This window comes from Pelophylax lessonae (genome assembly GCF_965119305.1).
Source record: "Pelophylax lessonae genome assembly, chromosome: 2".
Lineage (NCBI taxonomy): Eukaryota > Metazoa > Chordata > Amphibia > Anura > Ranidae > Pelophylax > Pelophylax lessonae.
In genome coordinates, this window is record NC_138769.1 from 321,076,123 (window position 1) to 321,097,529 (window position 21,407).

General features: G+C 42.6%; 1 protein-coding gene across 4 annotated transcripts in view; it reads right to left on the minus strand.

Annotated features, from left to right (window-relative positions):
- Positions 1 to 21,407, minus strand: part of SYTL1 (synaptotagmin like 1) — a 130,006-nt gene that overhangs the window by 91,318 nt on the left and 17,281 nt on the right. For 2 of the 4 annotated variants that reach the window (XM_082245748.1, XM_082245751.1), the window contains exon 2: positions 7,258 to 7,467. In XM_082245748.1, the coding sequence (XP_082101874.1) occupies positions 7,258 to 7,382 (125 nt within the window). In that variant the 5' untranslated portion in view covers positions 7,383 to 7,467. Of the gene's footprint in view, positions 1 to 7,257; positions 7,468 to 7,812; positions 7,910 to 21,208; positions 21,304 to 21,407 lie in introns of those variants that run through there. The other 2 variants (XM_082245749.1, XM_082245750.1) reach the window with 2 other exon arrangements.

Below are 21,407 nucleotides of genomic sequence, written 5' to 3' on the forward strand. Positions count from 1 at the left end.
AGTGGTGACAAGAACTGAAAGAAAACTATTAGCAGATGAACAAGATCCAACAGTCAAACAAGTAAAAAAATAAGAGAACAATCTCGATTAGCGGACTAAGCCGCATTTTCAAGTGGGGGGAAATGCTCAACAGAGCACAGGGTTCACTGTTTCCATATCTATACCCATCACCGAGTTCACCCCAGTTCGTTGAAAAGTGGGCATAAGCTACTTAGATCAGTCAGGAACTGTTTCCCAAAAGGGCTCCACTCTGGAAGGCAACTTTCTGGTAGGAGAGTGACTTTCCTCTGCCGTAATTATCCCCCATTGTTTTGCAAGCCTCATACCTTCTTCCACAGATGTTACTGTATAGGTTTTATGTTCCCAGGTCACAAGCAGCTTAGCTGGAAATCCCCAGTGGTAGATAAGGCTGTTGTTGCAGTAAAGTTTGGTGAGGGTTACTAGCTTTTTGCGTGCTTGCATTGTATGTTGCGACAAGTCTCGTGTAAGGCTCAGGCAAAGAAGGAGATTGTCTGGCGTGCTGCATAAGTGCCTCATTGACATGGTAGAAGTGGATTCTAGTGCTCACGTCCCGAGGCACATTGTTTGGTAAGAAGGCAGGTTTGGGGAGCCTGTGTGCTCTGTCTACCGTGATTTACCTTTTAGGGGTGTCTGGAAGCAGGGTGGTGAATGTAATCACGGAGCCCTGATGGTGGGACTGTCTCGGCTATTACTCGAAATGCAATATTATTTCTCCTGGAGCGGTCTTCTAAGTCAGCTAATTTCATTTTAATAGCCTGTAGCTCATCACCCACTCCATTATGAGCATCCACTAGCTCATTATGTGCCATTGCAAAGTCCTACATTTTATTTTCGATGTGAAGCACTCTTTCCCCCATCTCATCTATTTCTGATTTAATCTGGGAGACCATAGACATCATATCCTTGTGTAGGGACCTCACAAGGTTTTATCAGAAATTGACTGTCCTACAGTGGGGTAGTCATAAATACATTCAATAAATTCTCTGGTGGTCTCCCTTGGGGAGTCATTCACATGCCTATCGCCAGCATACTGGTGAGAAGGGGAGATTTTGGAGCTAGATTTAACAGGGCTTACCAGTGGTGAGTCTCTGTGTGATGAGTGCTTCCTCTGGAGTGTGAGTCATGGGAAGAGCTGCATGAGGAGGATGCACTGGCCTTTCCGGTGCCATCTTGGGATCTCTAAACTCCAGCGAAACTGAAGAAATCGGACAGCTTTCGAGGACCTGTTGGCGGCTGGAGATGAACGGGTGCAGGTGTGATGCCCCACGTCGCTGGCAGTAGCGGTGAATTGCTGTGGGCTCTGAGAGCTGACTCCTCACGCAGCCATACTCCTAGGCAGCTGGCTCAGCCCCATGAACGGCAATTTTCAAGTCTTGGCACAGATTCTCCATTGGATTTAGGTCTGGACTTTGACTGGGCGAATCTGAGACATGAATATGCTTTGATCTAAACCATTCCATTGTAGCTCTGGCTGTATGTTTAGGGTTTTTGCCCTGCTGAAAGGCGAACCTCCGCTCCAGTCTCAAGTCTTTTGCAGACTAGAACAGGTTTTCTTCTAAGATTGCCTTTATTTGGCTCCATACATCTTCCCATCAAATCTGACCAGCTTCCCTGTCCCTGCTGAAGAAAAGCATCCCCACATCATGATGCTGCTACCACCATGTTTTAGGGTGGGGATGGTGTGTTCCGGGTGATGTCCAGTGTTAGTTTTCCACCACACATAGAATTTGCTTTTAGGCCAAATAGTTCAATTTTGGTCTCATCTGACCAGAGTATCTTCTTCCACATGTTTGCTGTGTCCCCTATGTGACTTATTGCTTTCTTTCAACAATGGCTTTCTTCTTGCAACTCTTCCATAAAGGCCAGATTTCTAGAGTGCACGATCAGAGGCAGACTGGGCCAGGGGGCAGGGTGGCAATTTCCCCCAGGCCGATCTGATGTCCCCAGAAAAGGCTGCTGCAGCTCTGCTCTACATACAGAGGGACCCGGCCGGCCGAGACCCGTTTGTTCCACCACTGGTCTCTATCATCTGCACTGGTTGCTAGGATCGCCTGCCGCCTTGTATCTAGCAACCAATGACAGTATTCAGAGCGGAAGAGCCTCTGCGCTGATTACTGTTTGGCTCCACCTACCTCCTCCCTCCATCTTCTCCTGTGCGGCGGCATGCGCCTCAAAGCCTGCCTGAGGAAAGGGAACTGTCACTCACTGTGCCAGGAGCACCTCTCTAGGGTCAACCTGCCTGAGGTGAGGTCGGGAGCAGTGAATGAATTAGAACATATGTGTCATGTGGCGTATGTCAGTCATGGGAGCATGAGGAGCAGATCACAGCCTAGACCTGAGCTGAGCTGTGGATCTCTGCAGCTCCTCCAGAGTAACCATGGGCCTCTTGGCTGCTTCTCTGATTAATGTTCTCATTGCCCAGCCTGTCAGTTTAGGTGGATGGCCATGTCTTGGTAGGATTGCAGTTGTGCCATACGCTTTCCATTTTCGGATGATGGATTGAACAGTGCTCTGTGAGATGTTCAAAGCTTGGGATATTTTTTTTATACCTAACTCTGCTTTAAACTTCTCCCCATTTTATCCCTGGCTTGTCTGGTGATGCTGCTTGTTTACTAAGGTTCACTAACAAACTCACAGCTGTATTTATACTGAGATTAAATTACACACAACTTGCAGTTAGGGGGCTTTTCTGATTTTTTTTGTTAAAAAGTTTGAAAACCATTATGTGCCACTTTGTGTTGGTCTATCACATGAAATCCCAATAAATTACCGTACAATTACGTTTTTTTAGTTGTAACATGACAAAATGTGGAACATTTCAAGGAACATGAATACTTTTTCAAGGCACTGTATGTATGCATGTGAGATAGGGACCTGAGATTGTAAACTGTTTGAAGACAGGGACTGTGTAGCACTGATTGTGACAGCACTGTTTAAATTGTTGGTGCTATATTAATTCAAATAAAATAAAAATATGCACTGGGATTTATATACCTGACAGAATAAAGCAGCTACTAAACAAATTTGATATCTAATATGGCTAATATAAGAAATGTGATAAAGCAGTGCCAGATCTGATTAATAGCAAATAATAATATATAACCAAGGCTTTTCTTCTCAGAAAATCGGTACAGGAACACAGCCACGAATCCCCACCCCCCCCCCCCCCCCCCCCCACACACACACTCCAAACTGCATCAAATAGTGGATGTGGTCAAATTTCACTTACAGTGGGAGGGTCTTAACCACTTTACGTCTGCCTGCAGTAATATTACCGCGGCAAAGTGGCTTGTTATCGTCTGACGACGTAGTACTCAGTCACAGCGGGAGTCGGGCCAGGGGAGGAGCAGCGGCGATCGCCGCTGCTCTTCCCTGATCATCGGGGAATCGAGTGTGGAGATCCGCCCGCTTGTGTAAACACAAGCGGGCGGATCTCCTAAGTGACAGGCAGGGTCAGATTGCAGGGTTCAGCATAGCTGAACCCTGGATCTGTCCTTGTGTCACTCAGTCACCCCCCCCCCCCACATGTCAGTAAGCACCAGGCATACATTAATCCCTCCCTCTCCAATAAAATTAACCCCTTCCCTGCCAGGGTCATTTTTACAGTAACAGTGCATATATATAGCACTGATTACTGCAGTAATGTCACTGGTACCCCCAAAAGTGTCAAAAATGTCAGTCAAGGGTCCGATCTGTCTGCCGCAATGTCGCAGTCCCGCAAAAAAAATCGCAGATCGCCGCCATTACGCGTTAAAAAAAAAACACCAAAAATGACAGAAATCTTTCCCTTTGTTAGTAAACGCAATAACTTTTGCGCAAACCAATCAAAATACGCTTATTGTGAATTTTTTTACCAAACATAGGTAGCAGAAAACAAATTGGCCAAAAATTTTAAAAAATTTAGATTTTTACATTTTTTGGGGGGGGGGAATTTCATATAAAAAAATGTGAAAAATAGTGTTGTTTTTTTCAAAATTTACACTCTTTTTTTGTTTATAGCGCAAAAAGTAAAAATCGCACAGGTGATCAAATACCACCAAAAGAAAGCTCTGTTTGTGGGAAATAAAGGACATAAATTTCGTTTGGGTATGGCGTTGCACGACCGCGCAATTGTCAGTTAAAGTCGCACAGCGCTGAATCGCAAAAAGTGGCCCAGACGTAAGACAGCAAAATCCTCTAGTGGTAAAGTGGTTAAAGGGGCATTGAATACAAGGAGTCTATTACGTGCAGAGTTTGGGGGGGGGGGGTTGCACACAGAGTGCAGAGTTCGGGAGTGCACTATGTACATAGTGCAGAGTTTAAGGGTGCGTTGCACACACAATACAGAGTTCAGCCTTCTTCCACAGCTGCTCACCTCTGCATTTCTATCCACGTCTCGTTTTCACCCCTCTTCAACTCTGACCTCTGCATGCAAACCCCTCTCCACTGCCCAATCTTCTACCCACCTCTTTAAAAGCCTCACTGTTTTCCACGTCTTACTTTTGCTGCTGTATTAAGCTGAAGCATCCAGTCGGCTCTAGTATTCCCGCACACTGTACTTGGCTCCGCCTCTCTCACACTTGGAGAGATCGTCCAGTGAGGGCACCTGCATCTCCCCTGTCCCCATCCTGCACTCAGTGGGAGCCACTCAGGATATCAGATCTGGGGGAGCCATTGGGAAACAAGCTGTCACTTGTAAACATAGAAGCCAGACTTCTGTGTTTGCACGTGATAGTGGTGAGCAAGGAGCAGAGGCCGGAGCCAGAGGTGGTGGAACTGAGTTCCACCAAGTTCCAGCTGAAAAAAGCCCTGTATATAACTATGCAAAAATGACAATTTAGTGCAGACACACAATTTATATACAATGGGTAATAATTGATAAATTAACAAATAGTCGATGGCAAATAATATAGGGTCACACACTACATGAATATGAACCATATAGAGTGAAAAAAAATGTCCAAATTATAATCTGTGACAACTGATGATAGCTGTGACCACCAATATATTACTAAAGGTGACCCCACTTTAACACTTCCTGTTTTAAAGGATGTGCTGACACCACACAAAAAAGCCTCTTACCAGACAGGGTAGACCATGAAGTAATAAAAGGTCATATGCACTCAAAGTCTCTCCATGGAGCAAGATCCACTAGACACCTGATTTATCCACCATCCAGATTTCTCAGTCAGCATTACATGTATATCAAAAGTAAAACTGATGCATACCCATAGTGAAGTATATAAAAACTGGATTTTTTAAAAAAAAAAATGATCCAAGCATAAAAAACAATGGACATAACCTCATAAAATCAGCTGCAACAAGCTGAGAGAAAATTTAGTAGCCTCATCCTTTAGATATGGCTGCTAGTAATAGTTCTCGTGTAGCAGGTTGAAAATCGCCACGCAGGGCTCCAGGCTCCGATTGGCAGGTGTGCGTAATGACGTGTCCATTGTTTTTTATGCATGGATCATTTGCTTTTAACCACTTTAAGACCAGAAGATTTTCCTGCTTAATGACCAGGCCCTATTTTGCGATTAGGCACTGCGTTACTTTAACGGACAATTGCGTGGTCGTGCGACACTGTAACCAAATAAAATTGATGTCCTTTTTTTTCCCACATATAGAGCTTTCTTTTGGTAGTATTTGATCATCTGTGCACTGTTACTGTAATAATGCCATTGGCAGGGAAGGGGTTAACAGTGTTGGTGATCAAGGAGTTAAATGTGACCCTAGGGGAGTGATTCTAACTGTGGGGGGTTTGGGCTTGTGAGATGACCATAGTGACATGCAATCCTATATAGCAGGATCACATAGTCTCTGTGATCATCTCAGGGAGAAGTGATGTAAACACAGCCGTCCGTCCTTCTTGGTCAGCGGGGAGAAATCGAGGGTGTCAGGCGGCAATCAGAGTAGCCTGACACACGCACTGGCTCCCCGGCTGACGCGCTTCCCCCTAGCCGCCTGAGAGCGAGCGATGTAGAGCTACATCGCTTTGCCCAGGAGCGGCTGCCTGCCGCAGTAAATAGTCGTCAAGTGGTTAATACATTTTGGTTTGTCACTTTCCCTGGCTGCTGTGGCTAGGGAAGAAGCTAAGGATGCATGATCTGTGCTCCATGGACTTCAGTGGAAGGCAGTGGAGACATCGGGGGTCTTAAAGACCACTGATGTCTCAGTAAATAGAACCTGCAATAACAGTATTCTATAACATAGGGGGCTGTGAAATAGAAATAAAGTTACTGTACATAGGAACCTAAATGCATGCGGTGTATGTGCCTACATACGAAAATGAGGAGTGCATTGCACATGTTACATATCACTATGAACATCAGAGCAAAAGCAGCTATTCTAGGGCCATCATTCATGGCTAACTCTAAACTGATAACCTGTAAAGGCTTTTAAAGCGACACCTAGGGACAATTGTGGGTACCAAGTTTGATGTTGTTTTACAGGACTACGCAATTTTAAGATTTGACATGTTGGATATCTATTTACTGGTCCCAATTGTTTGTGTGTGTAGCAAATTTAACGTTAGTGTATTTTTTACAGAAAATTTGCAATAAACATGTGCTGTCCCATTTTTTATTCTCCAGGGTCTTTACTTTCAAGAAAAATATATTGTTTGAGACGTTTAAAGAAGAAGTTTGGCCAAATATTTTTTTGGCCACGCTTCTCCTACAGATCACAGGAGTGCAGTTCGTTCTGTTTTCATGCAGACGCTGTCAGCTGGTACAGCAAGGGGAAAGATCCTAACTTTACAGTTGGGATCCATCCAGATCCCTGGATAGGCAGCTGGCTCAGCCTCTCAGCTGCACTGCTGGGAGACTGAGCAGCCACTCCTTCCCCTCCACAGCCCAGCGCTCCAGTGAGCGTTTGAGGGGCAGAGCAGAGAGACGCTAAAAGACAGTCACGGCTTTCTGCTCAGAGTGGAAGGGAGAACTGAGCGATTGTTTGTTTGCTCAGTTCTCACTGCAAAGTCGGTGGGGAACAGATGCAGCATCGGATCCAGGCTGCATCCACCTAGAGTATAAGGTTTTTTGTTTTTTTTATAAACCTCATACTTCTCTTTTAACTAATCTTTAGGCCTAAATTGTGCATGTTAACACGTGCACAAAAAAGTAAAAAAATGACTGTGGTAGCAAAGTAGTTAATCTGCCCCATTATACGATATACTTTTTTGTGAACATTCAACTTTAAAATTTGCCTTTCAATTTTGCTTCATTATAAAAAAGCATTTGAGTTATAAACATAACCTACCGTACACGTTGCTCATCTTTTTCTCTAAGTTGTGTGTCCCGCTCAAGAACCTGTGTGATCGCTTTTTGCTCCTCCCCCGTCAAGAAACTGAGATCCAGAAAGTCCCCATTTTCTCCCACTTCCATCCTTTGAGCACATTGGTCCCTGCCCTTTAAGGCGCACAGGTCAGCTACAGCAGCCAAGGACGATAGGTAGGAAAGATTCAATTACCTGTTAAACAGAACAGCACACAATACAATAATTAATACATCACCCTCAATTAAAAACAAAATATAATTGAAGCATGATCTGATTATTAATCATTGCCAATTAAATGTCCATTAGTCACCTGATCTTAAAACATCAATAAACTGATCATTAATAATCATAATTTATATATATACTATCAAGTTTACTTTAAGGCACAAAAGAGTACATAAAACTATTCTGTTATATGGGCTGTATGCATAGCTGAACTAATCATATGCTAATCACTTATATATTACACGTACAAAGAATTTAGGTAGATTCTGACAATATTTATAATATATATACTTAAAAACAAAAACTGTTTACCACAAAAGCCATCGGTACATCACATCATATCAGTAAAACAACATTAAACATACAAAGTAGCATAACACACAAACAACTAACAAATGACATATAATACATATACACTCTTTGCCGAGGAGGTATAGTGGTTGCTCACGGTGGTTTATGTACAGGATGTATTTATAAGACAAAGACCACAAGCACTGAATAAGGAAGTGATGAATGGCAGATAATCAACAAAATAAAAAATGGCTCATTTGCACCATCTGGACTTTATAACGTGCTCAAAAATGTTAAACATTTAAATACAAAGGAATCATAAATGTAATCAAAACATGAAAAATTAATAAAATCTCAAAAATAAAATTAAAAGACAAATCTAAATGAAAACACACAAAATAAAACTATTTTTCAGGTAAAAGTTCAAAGCTATAGCACAAAAACCAAGGTATGTTTACAAAAGGATCTGTCGGGGTGTAAAGGGTGGGAGCTGCTGCATAAACAGTAGAAGGCAGCACATAGACGAGTCATTGTTTTTTGTTTTATTCAGCTGGCTGAATAAAAAAAAACAAAAAACCTGAAATCGATTTCCCCCAATCATCCACTTGGGGGTGGACGGGGGAATACTTCCTGCTGGGCTATTGTATTCTGACAACAAGGAGACTTCCCCGTTGTCAGAGTACACTGATCCGATTGAACAGGGAAAATCCATCAGGGTGGTTGTACAGAAGTTGATCAGTAGACTTCTGTACAATCTCCTTGCCCATACATACATCAATATTTGGCTGGTTCATCAGGGACTGTCAATCTATGCATGGCTGGCTTAAGTTGCATTCACTTACATACAACAGTCTACCAAACCTTTCTGTCGTGTCTAAATTGTATGCTGACCATATGCTATACAATCTGATTGTATAGCAACCATTTAGTGCAAGGGCCTTTTTGATTGGATACACATTGAATGGATTGTTTAGGTTTTCCCCCATATTATAAAGTTTTGGTAAATTTAAAGCAGTGTTAACAGAGCTTGCACAATCACATTGTAGTGTTTATTCTGGCAGGTAAAGCACCGCCAAATTGCGGGGAGTGTTGGAGTTTGCTGCCAAGCCCCATTCCCACACATTGACTTAGACCCATCACTATGCAGCCCTACAAGTCAATAAGAAAGCCCAACTTGGCTCTTCTATTTGAATTCATGGCGGATGTAGTCGCACTTGTGCAACTGACAAGCTAAAGCTTTGGCTTCAGTACCTGTCTGAGTCACTGTCTGAAATAATTAAAAAGAAAATGGTTTCTGGATTTTTTTCTGATTTTTGTTGGCTGCATGCTTGTTCGGGGTCTGTGACTCAAAGCTAGATTTAGCCTGGAATTCCTTCTTCTAGGCAGGGGTCTCCAAACTTTCTAAACAATGGGCCAGATTACTGTCCTTCAGACTTTAAGGGAGTCGGACTATGGTCATCGGGAGCAGAAAATGTCCCAGCGTCAGTTGGAGTAAACAATTTGGTATCAATAGGAGGAATTGTGGCCCATCATCTGTGTCATTGAGTGGAATTGTGCCCCATTGTTGGTGTCTTTGGGCTCCACTCTTGGTGTCATTGGAAACAACTGTGCTCCATCTTTGTCATTAGGAAGAACTCTGCGCCATCGATTGTGTCCATGGGAGGAATTGTTCCCCATTGTTGATATCATTGGGAGGAATTGTGCCCCATTGTTGGTGTCATTGGGAGGAATTGTACCCCGTTGTTGGTGTCATTGGGAGGAATTGTGCCCCTTTGTTGGTGTCATTGGGAGGAATTGTGCCCTTTTGTTTGTGTCAGTGGGAAGAACTGTGCCCCATTGTTGGTGTCATTGGGAAGAACTGTGACCCTTTGTTGGTGTCATTGGGAAGAACTGTGCCCCTTTGTTGGTGTCATTGGGAAGAACTGTGCCCCATTGTTGGTGTCATTGGGAAGAACTGCGCCCCATCGTTGGTGTCATTGGGAAGAATTGTGCCCCTTCGTTGGTGTCATTGGGAGGAATTGTGCCCCATTGTTGGTGTCATTGGGAGGAATTGTGCCCCATCGTTGGTGTCATTGGGAGGAATTGTGCCCCTTTGTTGGTGTCAGTGGGAGGAATTGTGCCCCTTCGTTGGTGTAAATAAATGAAATATTGCCCCAAGGGCCCGATAAAAGCAAGCAAAAAGTCGCATCCGGCCCCCAGGCTGCATTTTGGAGACCACTGTTCTAGGGCTTGTTCACACCAGATTTGCACAGTCAATGATGTGAGATGGCTGGAACAGTAACATAGCGCTGATCACTTTGTTTTTCTTTTGTCTGAACTTTATTAAAATACCAAAGTAGCAGTTCTATTCATACAGTGTAATTGTAATGTGGTAGATTGTATTGCAAACCCCAGGACTGAAAAAAAGTACTGTATGCAGTACCCTTTTCATCACACATCACTGCAGTAGTGTGAACTGACACCATAGGAAACAAAGCTTTTTGCCTTTTCCTGCACTGGAGCTGCACAAGGCAAAGACTGCCAAGTGCAGTTGCAGCACACCTGGTATTAACAAGCCCTAAAAGCTTAACTAAACCCATCAATTGAACAGTTTCAAAAACAGTTAAATTACAGGCATGCCAGGAATGCTAACTGTCACATTTGCATGTGCTCTTGACCAAATTGTTAAACTATGAAATGGCTGGTGTCAAAACGGGTCATATGTGCAGCACTACAGCAGCTGCAAATCAAACAGAGGCTTCCTTGGCTGAAAATAATAGGAGGATTTAATTCCACTTTAATGAGGGCTCCAGCATTGGCAGCTCAAATATTTTTATACTCTACCTTAAAAAATTTAGAAAATTGGCAGACAAGTTCTTTATTGTGGTCCAATGTTTCGTCATAGATTTCACATTTTCACTCACTTATATTTAATGTAAACCAATCCCCATGGTATTGAGGAACCATCCTTTGTGTTGTGCTTGAATGGTGAAAAAAAAGGTAATTTCTGAGAATAAAAGGTGGGACTTTGCCAAACATTCTACAACACCCATACATACAGTACATGGGCAGGCACTGCTTGTGTGACACTACCAACCAAAGTAATGATCAGTAAGCTAATTCATCATACTCCTTCTAAAGATTTGTTTCTAGCTATAATATTATTTTACTGGATATCTGCCTGTTTTCTCACCAATCAGCACTCATTTCCTTCTTTGATAATTTTTTGCGCTGATCTTTTCAATTTGCTGAATCTTGCCGATTTGGATGAAAAATTGTCTCATACTGTCCTCAAATTCATGGGTCTCCAAGCTATGGCCTGAGGGTTACATCTGGGTTGTTAACATTTTTACCCAGCCCACAGAACTTCTGATGTAAAGGAATTGGGGGTGCCGGCATGACGTGAAGGGGGAATCTGATGTGAAAGGGGGGGGGGGGCTTTGATATAAGAGAGGACTCTAATTTGATGTGAGAATTTCGCAGCACATTGGTGGAGGACTCTTTTTACTGGAATGTAATACACTGTATGGAAATGTTATTTATTTTAACATACTGTATATATTATGTGACGTTCTGTAAAGATTTATTTTAAATAAATAAGGGAGCATTTAATGTTTTTATTTTGTATTGCGCTATATCAGCTATACAAGGTATTCTTGTGGTTTATAAGTGTAGTGAAAAGCACTTTGTGATGTTCAGCAGCATTCATGGTTGGTGACAAATTCATATTAAATAATTTTGGGTGGTGACTGTTTTTTTTTGCATGAGATTAAGCCATTGAAATCCATGTTAAACATTGTCCATGAATTTTTAAATCAGAATAATAAAAAAAATGGACTGCATGTGGTGTGAACCAGCCCTGAATCTGATGTGAAAGGGGAATTCTGATAGAAGAGGGGTTTGGATGTAATGGGGGGAGCTTCTGATTTGAAAAGGGGGACTTCTGATGCCAAAGGAATGCCCACTAAGTATAAATTGTGCCCCTTATACTGAAAAGATTGCAGACCCCTGCTCTAATGCAATGGTTTGCATGAATAGGACTGCATGATTGCTGTACAAATACCACACAAGAGAGGATCTGGCGCCCAGGTTATCAGTGGCTACAATCACAAAAAAGGGGGGGGGGGGTTAATCAAAATGATAGAAAAATCAGTCAGCACAGATCTACACTTCCCTAACTAATGAGACGGGTATAATTACAAATTATCCCCTGTTGCGTAAAAAACTATGTGCTAAATTTCTAAATCTTGTAATCAATCACTCCCACATAAATGTGATAATTCAGTGCACCATCAAAAAAAAATATAATGCATATAAAATTACAATAATGAAACTACAAATGTATATAATACATAAAAAAACATATACTGGGAATACAAAATCAAATGTCTTTGTAAAATGATCCCAAAAACAGCAGCTACAAAATCTCATTTCTCATAAAGTCCCCAAAACAAAAAAAAAGCCAAAAAAGTGCATATGAATAATGTTCAAAATCTTCAGCAAGCAAATCTTTGCAATCTCCCAGTGCGATCCTTCCTTCGATCACCCCAAACTGACTCACCAGATGGAGTGGCTGGTAAAATTATAAACCAGCTTCAACGCCTTTTTTAAATTGTCCAGCAGACCGGTTCATAACCCTATTGTTAATATTCCCCTCTTTTTGACTAGGCTCTCTCATAGAGATGTATAAGAGGTATGTAGTTTTAGCAAGAAAGGAGAATCCACATAGCGTAAATCCAATAAATTGTGCCAGTTTATTTAACACAATAGTATACACTCATATTTTAAAAGTGTCCACTCAACACTAAGGAACAAATGCTTTCTGTTATATATATATATATATATATATATATATATACACACACACACACACATCTGTATCGCCTCCGGCTGTCAATCCCAGGCCGCGAGCCCGATTATGACATGTGCGATGGTGTCCAATGTCCCAGCCCCGCCCGACTAGTTTCGTCATATGACGTCCTCGCGGAGCAGAAGTATGTTGGACACAGCCGCGCCATATTTATAGTAGGAAATCCACCCACTCACATGCGTAAAATCAGGACTTTATATGTATTACAATAGCAGTTATCATTTCACCAAAAATAATCATGACATGCACTAAATATATCCCCAGTTCATTACAACTTATTCATAGGATCCAATTTGTGCTATTAGTCCGTAGTTACAATACCTATCGGTACCCCAAAATATACATTTATCCACTCTGTATCCACAACTAATTAAAATTAACCTTTGAAAAAAGCTAAATGTTATACTACAATTGTCATTTAAAATTAGCCTTAAATACAAAAGTTATACATTATTATCAATTACATTAATGTTATTATCATACCGCCGGGTGTCTTTATCTCTAACAGGGAAGTATGTTGTTATTATCTATGTCTCTTAAAGGGGGAAGTATATCATTTACATCATTCTCAATCCCACTGATGGCCTTGATGGGGGTGGGGGGGGGGGGGTGCTACATCTATAAATACATTTTGGATATTGTATTGGATATTTGCTCTCGACATATCCAAAATTTATCATATGAGAGAGCCAGGTCAAAAAGACGGGAATATCAACAATAGGTTTATGGGCCGGTCTGCTGGACAATTTACAGTACAACAAGGCGTTGAAGTTGGTTTATCATTTTACCAGCCACTCCATCTGGTGAGTCAGTTTGGGGTGATCGATGGAAGAATCGCAATGGGTGATTGCACAGATTTGCTCGCTGAAGATTTTGATGCAAATGCATTATTCATATGCACTTTTTTGGCTTTTTTTCTTTTTGGGGGACTTTATGAGAAATGAGATACATTTTGTAGGTGCTATTTTTTTTTAATCACTTTACAAAGACATTTGATTTTGTATTCACAGTATATGTTTTTTAAGTATTATATGAACTTGTAGTTTAATTATTGTATTTTTATATGCATTATTTATTTTTTTATGGTGCACTGAATTATCCCATTTATGTGGGAGTGATTATTTACAAGATTGCAATAGCACTTTAGGGATTGAGCACATCATTTTTTATACACAACAGGGGATAATTATCCCCGTCTCATCAGTTAGGGGAGTGTAGATCTGCTCTGACTGATTTTTCTATCATTTTGCTGCTGTACAATTATGCCAAAGGTCTTTGTGTGGCCAATACTGTCAGACAGTTAATTATAGATACATTACGGGTACAGCCTGTATTCTACAGCATGTTCTGTAACTCTATTCTATCTTTACAGTTTCCACCTAAAAAGAAAACAGTAACTCAGAGAAACAAAAGAGTAAAATGGTGACATTCGCAACCTTTACACCCCTCTGTAACACAAAGACATGAAAAGCGTTATCTCACAGACAGATTTTGTTACAGGCAAATAAAGGTGTCAGACTTCCTCTTTGTAAGAGTACACTACACCCCTGCATTGCTCACATAGCAACGCAGTTTCATCTATTATTACTAGGTCATTTGTAGATGCTTTGATATATATTCTTTATTAAACAAGCCACACCTCCTAAAGCGCACTATACATCAAGTATTCTGATCTAGTTTGCACAGAAAGTGTATTTTTATCAGGCCGTGTCATGTGTGCATATCACATCTAGTGAACAAGCACGCTGTTGGTCGCGTGAAACGCCTCTACCATTTCCATTCTGTTGTACCTTGTATACAGATTTGTACAAATACGTTTTTGCTACTATCAAGTCATCGTTTTGGTGTTGCGTGTTAAAGCGGAGTTCCATTCAAAAGTGGAACTTCCGCTTTAAGGCCTTCTGACCCCCTGGCATGCCACGTTTGGCATTTTTTTTCTGGGACCAGATGATTGCCTGGCCATTCAGGATGCACAGCGCGACTCGCGCATGCACAGTGCACACCTGGCTGGGAAGCCGAAAACTGTGACAGCCGGATGCCCACACTAGGGATGCCAGCTCTGCCAAGAGGAGATAGAGGAGCGAGGCTTCGGGCGGCCGCATCGCTGGATTGTGGGACAGGTGATTGTGTGTTTATTAAAAGTCAGCAGCTACACGTTTGTAGCTGCTGACTTTTAATAAACACAAAAACTGGTGGAACTCCGCTTTATCGTTAACAATAAGGCTGGCCACACTTGGATCAGTTATTTTTCAATCAGCCAGTGGGCTAATAGGAAAAGGGGTTGTCAAAACAATTGGCATGAGGGACTGGGCACTGCCCTTGGGAACATGTACCAAAGCAAAAAATAAAAAATAAAAAAGTGACGTGAAGTGACGCATCTGTAAGATGTATGCAACAGTAGCGCAGTAGGGCCGCAGATGAACTGGGATCCTCCACCCTGCACAGCCAGGCACACTGAATTTTCACAGGCACATCAGAGAACAGTCCGTGACTTTGTTTTTATTTATTGAGAGCAGAGGTGTGCGCAGCCTATTTCATTAGGGTGGGCACCACAAAGCTCAAACACACATGGCTTTCTCTCCAGCCTCAGCAGGGTGAGTGTCTTCACTGTGTTCATTTAGGAAAGGAAGGGGCCGGTAAATGCAGAGTTGTATAAAGTACTCAAAACCCATACTTGAGTAAAAGTACAAGTGCTCGATCAAAAAGTGACTTGAGTAGAAGTGGAAGTGCTCTATCAAAAAGTGACTTGAGTAGAAGTACTAAAGTATTCAACATTTTTTGTACTTAAGTATTGCAAGTAGTTTTTTTTTTAATTTTGCTACTCAAGTACTGAAAGTAAAAGTACAAGTACTGTGTTATGTAGTTAATAAAGAAAGAAATCAAAAGCTTGAACATCATATTGTTTTTTATTATTTCAAATGCAGCTTTTATTTATACATACAGTAGCATTTATTTTCGTATGCGCTGATAATACACATGTTTTGAGCTTCATGAAACCTGCCATCTACTGTTCTGGCAGTGGTAATTTTTATAATAGTAACGAGTAACTATGCAGCACAAAAAAAAAATATTGGAGTAGAAGTATTGAAATCATCGAAAAAATGTAGTGAAGTAAAAGTGGAAGTAGGAGAAAAAAATTCTACTCCAGGAAAGTACAGATACCGCCTTTCAGTACTTAAGTACAGTAGTGAAGTAGTTCTACTTAGTTACTATACATCTCTGGGTAAATGACATATTGATTAGCCCCTTCCCCCACTCTCCATCCTGAAACATACCCCGCAGAAGCCAGGGGGAGAGGAGAGGAAGAAGGAAAGCCAGTAGCACTGCACTAGGGGGGCGCGCAACACGAGGGGAAGCCTGGGCAGTAGTAAACAAGAAAACTCGCAAAACTAACAGGAGATGATGGGGCCATTTTTTCACAAGAATAGAGGTGGATCAGGTGGCTGATCATAGAATACCAGGATGGGACAATATAGGTATGTTCACCAACCTGTGTGGGGGCAGCTGGGGGCGTAGCCGGAGCTGGGCAGGAAGCAGTTAAAGACCCCTATGTTGCTGTTCCCTTTCTGAGACTGACCATGACAGATGCCTCCCCACCCTGCTCTGCAGATCCTTCTGGTTAGGACAGCTCCAAGGTATGCCAGAGCACTCTGGAATTCCCTCTGTCTTTACCTCACCAACAAACTGATTTGTTCATTGTTGTGTATGGCAACTGCCTGCCTCACTGGGTCCTTTGCATTTTTCTCTTCTGGGGTCTTTGTCTGTAAATAAGCACAAAGACCAGTAGCAAGGCATGTTTCGTCCAGAATGGAAAAAAACCCTATGTCCGAAATTAATCAACAAAATGGTGGCCAAGGAATCACAGGGGTTCCTCAAAGATATGCTTAATTCTTTAAAAAAAAAAAGATTAAAAGCACAATGGGTCCCCTTCGTACTGCTTAAAAAAAAAAAAAAAAACTGGAGGCTCCAGCAAGCTCCAGCCAGGTCAGCATGCCATCTACCAGCAAGTCACCATCCCCTCATGCAGCAGGGTTGAGGTGGATCAGGAGATCTGATGCAGATAGCTCGGAATCAGAATCCGAAGGTGGCCTTTGCTCAGACTCAGATAATGAGGACCCAGCATCAGAGGGTAACCTTTTTCCCTCGGAAAACACTGATAATTTACTGAGAGCAATTGCAGATACACTGGGTATCAAAGAGCAAAATGAAAAGATTTACAACCAAAAAAACCTAGAACATTTCCGGTACATGACTCTCTAAAAAACGTAGTTAAAAAAGAATGGGAATAACTGGAAAATAAGCTCTTTACCCCAGCTGCAATTAAATGCAGGTATCCGTTCACAGAGGAGGATACTAAACTCTGGGCTAAATGCCCCAAGGTAGATACTTCTCTAGCCAGAATCACAAACAAAGCTGACCTAGCTTTTGACAACTCTAGAACTCTCAGTGATCTATGGATAAATAGATAGAAGCATTTTTAAGAAAAGCCTGAGAAGCCACAGCAGCAAATCTAAATCCAGCCATAGCTTCCACCAGCATGGCCAGGACCTTATTAGTCTGGTTTACACGGTTGCAAGAACTGCAAGAGGGGGATATCCCAAGAGAGGAACTGGTAAAAACCATTCCCACTCTAACCAGAGCGGATGCTTTCCTGGCGGACGCAACAGCAGATTCCATAAGGATATCAGCCAGGACCACTGGCCTAATTAGTTCAGCTAGGAGAGTCCTGTGGCTGAAGTCATGGGAAGGAAACATCACCTCCAAAAATAGATTATGCAGCATTCCCCATTGCAGGCGATTTACTGTTCAGGCACCTGACCTGGAAATGGTATTGGACAGAACCGCAGCCAAAAACAAGGGATTGGCCCAAACCAAAAAGAGCAAGGGGAAAACACCCTTTGGCCAATCCAAAAAAGCGCTGGACGCCACAAAACAAGCAAGGCAAAGGGGCGTTTATCCTCAATCCTTCCAACCTAAAGAACAAAAAACAGGCGAAGAGAAGGGGGGTACTTCTCTCTCGCTAGGGGAGGAAATAATGGAAAACAGTTTTTCCTTGGCTCGGTAGTGGTAGGCTACTCTCCCCCTGACCAAGTACCTGAGAATCTTCATAACCACAGATCGGCAGGAGGTGCATCCACATGTACTGATAGCAAAAAGCTATCAAAGGTGCCTAAGATTTGTAGTGCAAGGGCCGGATTCCCCTCCACATCTTCGATACACAGCTCCGCCGGCTGACATCTAGTCAGTACCCAGGACCTGCTCAAAGCTAAGGTCCAAAGCCCTAAAAAACCTAAGACAGCAAGTCATAGTGTAAGCGCCATGCGCAGACGAGCTACTATTCTGCGAATCAGCAGACAAACAAAATGCCAATCTACAAAAGAGTACATCTTACTTGCAGGGCTCAGGGCAGAGTGTGTACGTAGTAAAGCCGCTACCATCACTGAGATCCCATGCAGGCTCAAGCCAGAGGGGACCTTGCTTCAGTCACTTAAACATCAGCATACAGCCTCATCTTACACTTCCAGACATGCCGAACCTCCTGTCGCAAGGGTCAGCAAAAGCCATCTATGAGAAAGTAAGGAAAAAGTTTTTCTTCTGGTATGAGTTCAAAGGAGACCCTCGACAAGGGGGCTGTTCTGGCAATCTTAGATTTTTTACAGGAAGGAGCAGACAAGGGCTTTTCCAATAACACTTTGAAGGTTCAAGTGGCTTCCCTATATTCCCACCTAGATATTAGACTGGCTTAAAACACGCTCATAAGAAGACTCCTTCTCTCATTAGGAAAAGCCACACTCATGAAGTGCGGCAGAACTCCAACATGGGACCTCGCCATGTTACTCAAAGGATTCCTCTTGGTACCCTTCGAAGCACTGGAGGATAGTTTGGATAAATACCTTACACTAAAAACAGTACTCCTTACCAAGCTCTAAACCTCGCCCCGCAGAGTGGAGTCACGGCCCACTCAACCAGAGCTTGGGCATGGTCAAGTGCAGAAAGAGCCATAGCAACACCGGAGCAGATCTGCAGGGCAGTGACATGGTCGTGCTTCAATACCTTTGCAAGGCATTACCGTATCAACTAGCTGTCCTGTCAGGACCAGATATTTGGTAGCAAGGTACTCCAGACTTTTCCCCCTCCCTAGTAAGTATTACTTGCTACATCCTCTAAGGTGCTGTCCTGGAAAACGATTAGAGAAAACAGAATTGGGTACCTGGTAACTCTTTTTCTAAGAAGTCTTCCAAGGCAACATCCGTTCCCGCCCTAAACAACATTATAAAAGGAGCTTTGAGGATTCAAAGAGCTTACTGAGGGTTCTGAGGAGGTCCATACTAACATTAGCCAATGATTCATCTTTTAAAAAAGTATCTTTTTTAATACTTTCTCCTGTTTTTAAACCCATGAATCTTCAGCCCTGTTCGCCCAACTGTTTGCAGTTATCTCCTTAGCAAGCCCACTGCTTAGGAGACACTTGTGCATGTGTGCTCCTAGCTGGTGCTGTGTGGGTCCATAGCCACACACAGCAGCTGGCAAGCCATGCCCCTGGTCCCTCCTCCTAGCAATTTGAATAACAGTAGCAAGAGCCTTTGTGCGGATGCCCTCAGTACCCTCATCCACACTTGGAGATGGTCCCACAGCCGATGTGGTGACTATGGACTGCAGATAAGTATGTGGGTGACAGTGTTGTGTTAACGTAAAAATGCAGTAAGGTAAAAAAGGCCTAGCACTTTGTACCATTTCAAAACAGGGGCATTGCAAGTATTGTAAAAGACATTACGTACCCACTACCTCTCCGTAGCAACCTCCCACGTAGGTGCTAGAAAAAAGCATCTATTTGCTCCTGCTGCATATCAGGGGAGCCTGATCTGTTAGTTTGCCTGTCAAATGTTTCCAGGTGTGATTCACTGGGTCTGAGGGAGTGTCCCCACTGTATCCAATAAGGGAGATTGTTGGACAGTGGAAGAAACCTAGCCAGTGACATCTTGTTTTATGGCAGTTACAGTGGGAGGGCATTCCAGCAAAGCCTCCTGGGATTGACCATAAATACGGAAGGGACATGTGACAGGGTGTCTTTGGCAGGAAGCAGAGTCCCAGGTGGAGGTGGACGTCTGTCTCTCCTCCTGCAGAGTGTGAGGAAAGTGGTCTTAGGCGGTCGGCCTAGTGAACCAGGTGTGGAGCTGAGCTGCAGTGGATCCAGAGTGCTGATGGTGGAGCTGCTGGCAGAGTCTCTTGGGAAAAACAGTGTCCGTGAGTACTGGGGGACCTGCCAAAGGGTCTGGCCCAGGAAAGGGGACCACTTCAGAGAAGTCAGGGGATCAAGGAGCTAGCTCACACAGGAAGTGTAACAGTAAAGGGGGTGCCGTGTAGTTGGCCCTGAAGAATAGGAACAAAGGGGGTGCCAAGAAGTGCCCTGAAGATTGTCCTGCAGTACAGTACAGTTTACCTCAGACAGTTCATTTCTTACTACTTCACTGCTACTGAAGCAGCGGCCTAGCCGCACTTAGCATTATTTAGTTGTCCCAGCTAATTGTGCATAGTTATATCAGTTGGAGTATCCCACTCATTCCCTTCTCCCATCCAAGTTCTCAATAAAAACACAAAAACCAAAGCTCATAGACGGTTTCCTGACTGAGCAAAAATCACTTGGAAAATGTTGAACTGCTGTGCTGTTGCTAATGGTAACACAGGGGCGTAATCAACAGCTACCAAGGGAGTAGTGCTACATCTCTATACTGCACTATAAATTGTTTAATCCCTTAGAGCGAATGGCGGCAGCGGCAGCACCCTACAGTCGATCTGAAAATTGACTGGGGTGCTGACATTATGGCCATCCTGGACAGGTAAGTGTCTATATATTAAATAAATTATTAATATATTATATTAATATATTATATTAATATATATTAAAAGTCACCAGCTACACCTCTTTAAGAAGCTTATTTACTAAATGATCTGGCGTTTAAAAAGACACACTGGGATTCTATGTTCACCTGCACTTTACATACAATACATATTTTCATGTAATAGCTGATTTACCTGCCATAGGATTTGTATTTCTGTTCATCCAGTCATATTTACACAGCTCTCCCACACAACATAGTCCTAACCAGGTGGGGAAAAAGACCAGATTATTCTCTGCTGCAGCTTCACTTTCACTTTCAAGCCTCCTTCTCATCCTCACCCTGTGACTGGACAGTGAAAAGAGAAGTATCACACTGATGAGCTTATCTCTCCATCACTCTTTCCACCTATCGGCATGCTCTGTGCACTGTAACACACCTGATGGGCTACTTGTGCTGCTGCTTCTTCCTTCCCCTATCTTAACTCTACTGTACAGGGGACTGCAAGAGCCTGATACAAAGTCAAAGGCGGGCATTAACAATGCTCCCATTTACAAATCTTCTGTACAATTAATAAGGTAGTAATAATTATGGGGCTGCATTAGTTGTACCTATTATATTGTTCTACTGTAAAGTAGATTGAAACATGATCATTAAAAACTTATTCAAACTTTAATAAGTTAATATACTTTCAAAAGTTGTTTCTTTACAGCTGTAATAAAATGAATACCAGGTAATCCTGGTATTAAGACACTTCCTGTTATGGGCTGATTATGTTCTCCAAGTGGTGTTCCTGCAGTGCCACCCTGTCACATACACCCTGGAGGAGAAAACATGTGGCTATGTTGGCAAACAGTAGCAGGGATGGGCCACATACTGTATGTCACTATCAGTAATGAAGTGCACAGCAAAATTGTGCAGCTAATTCT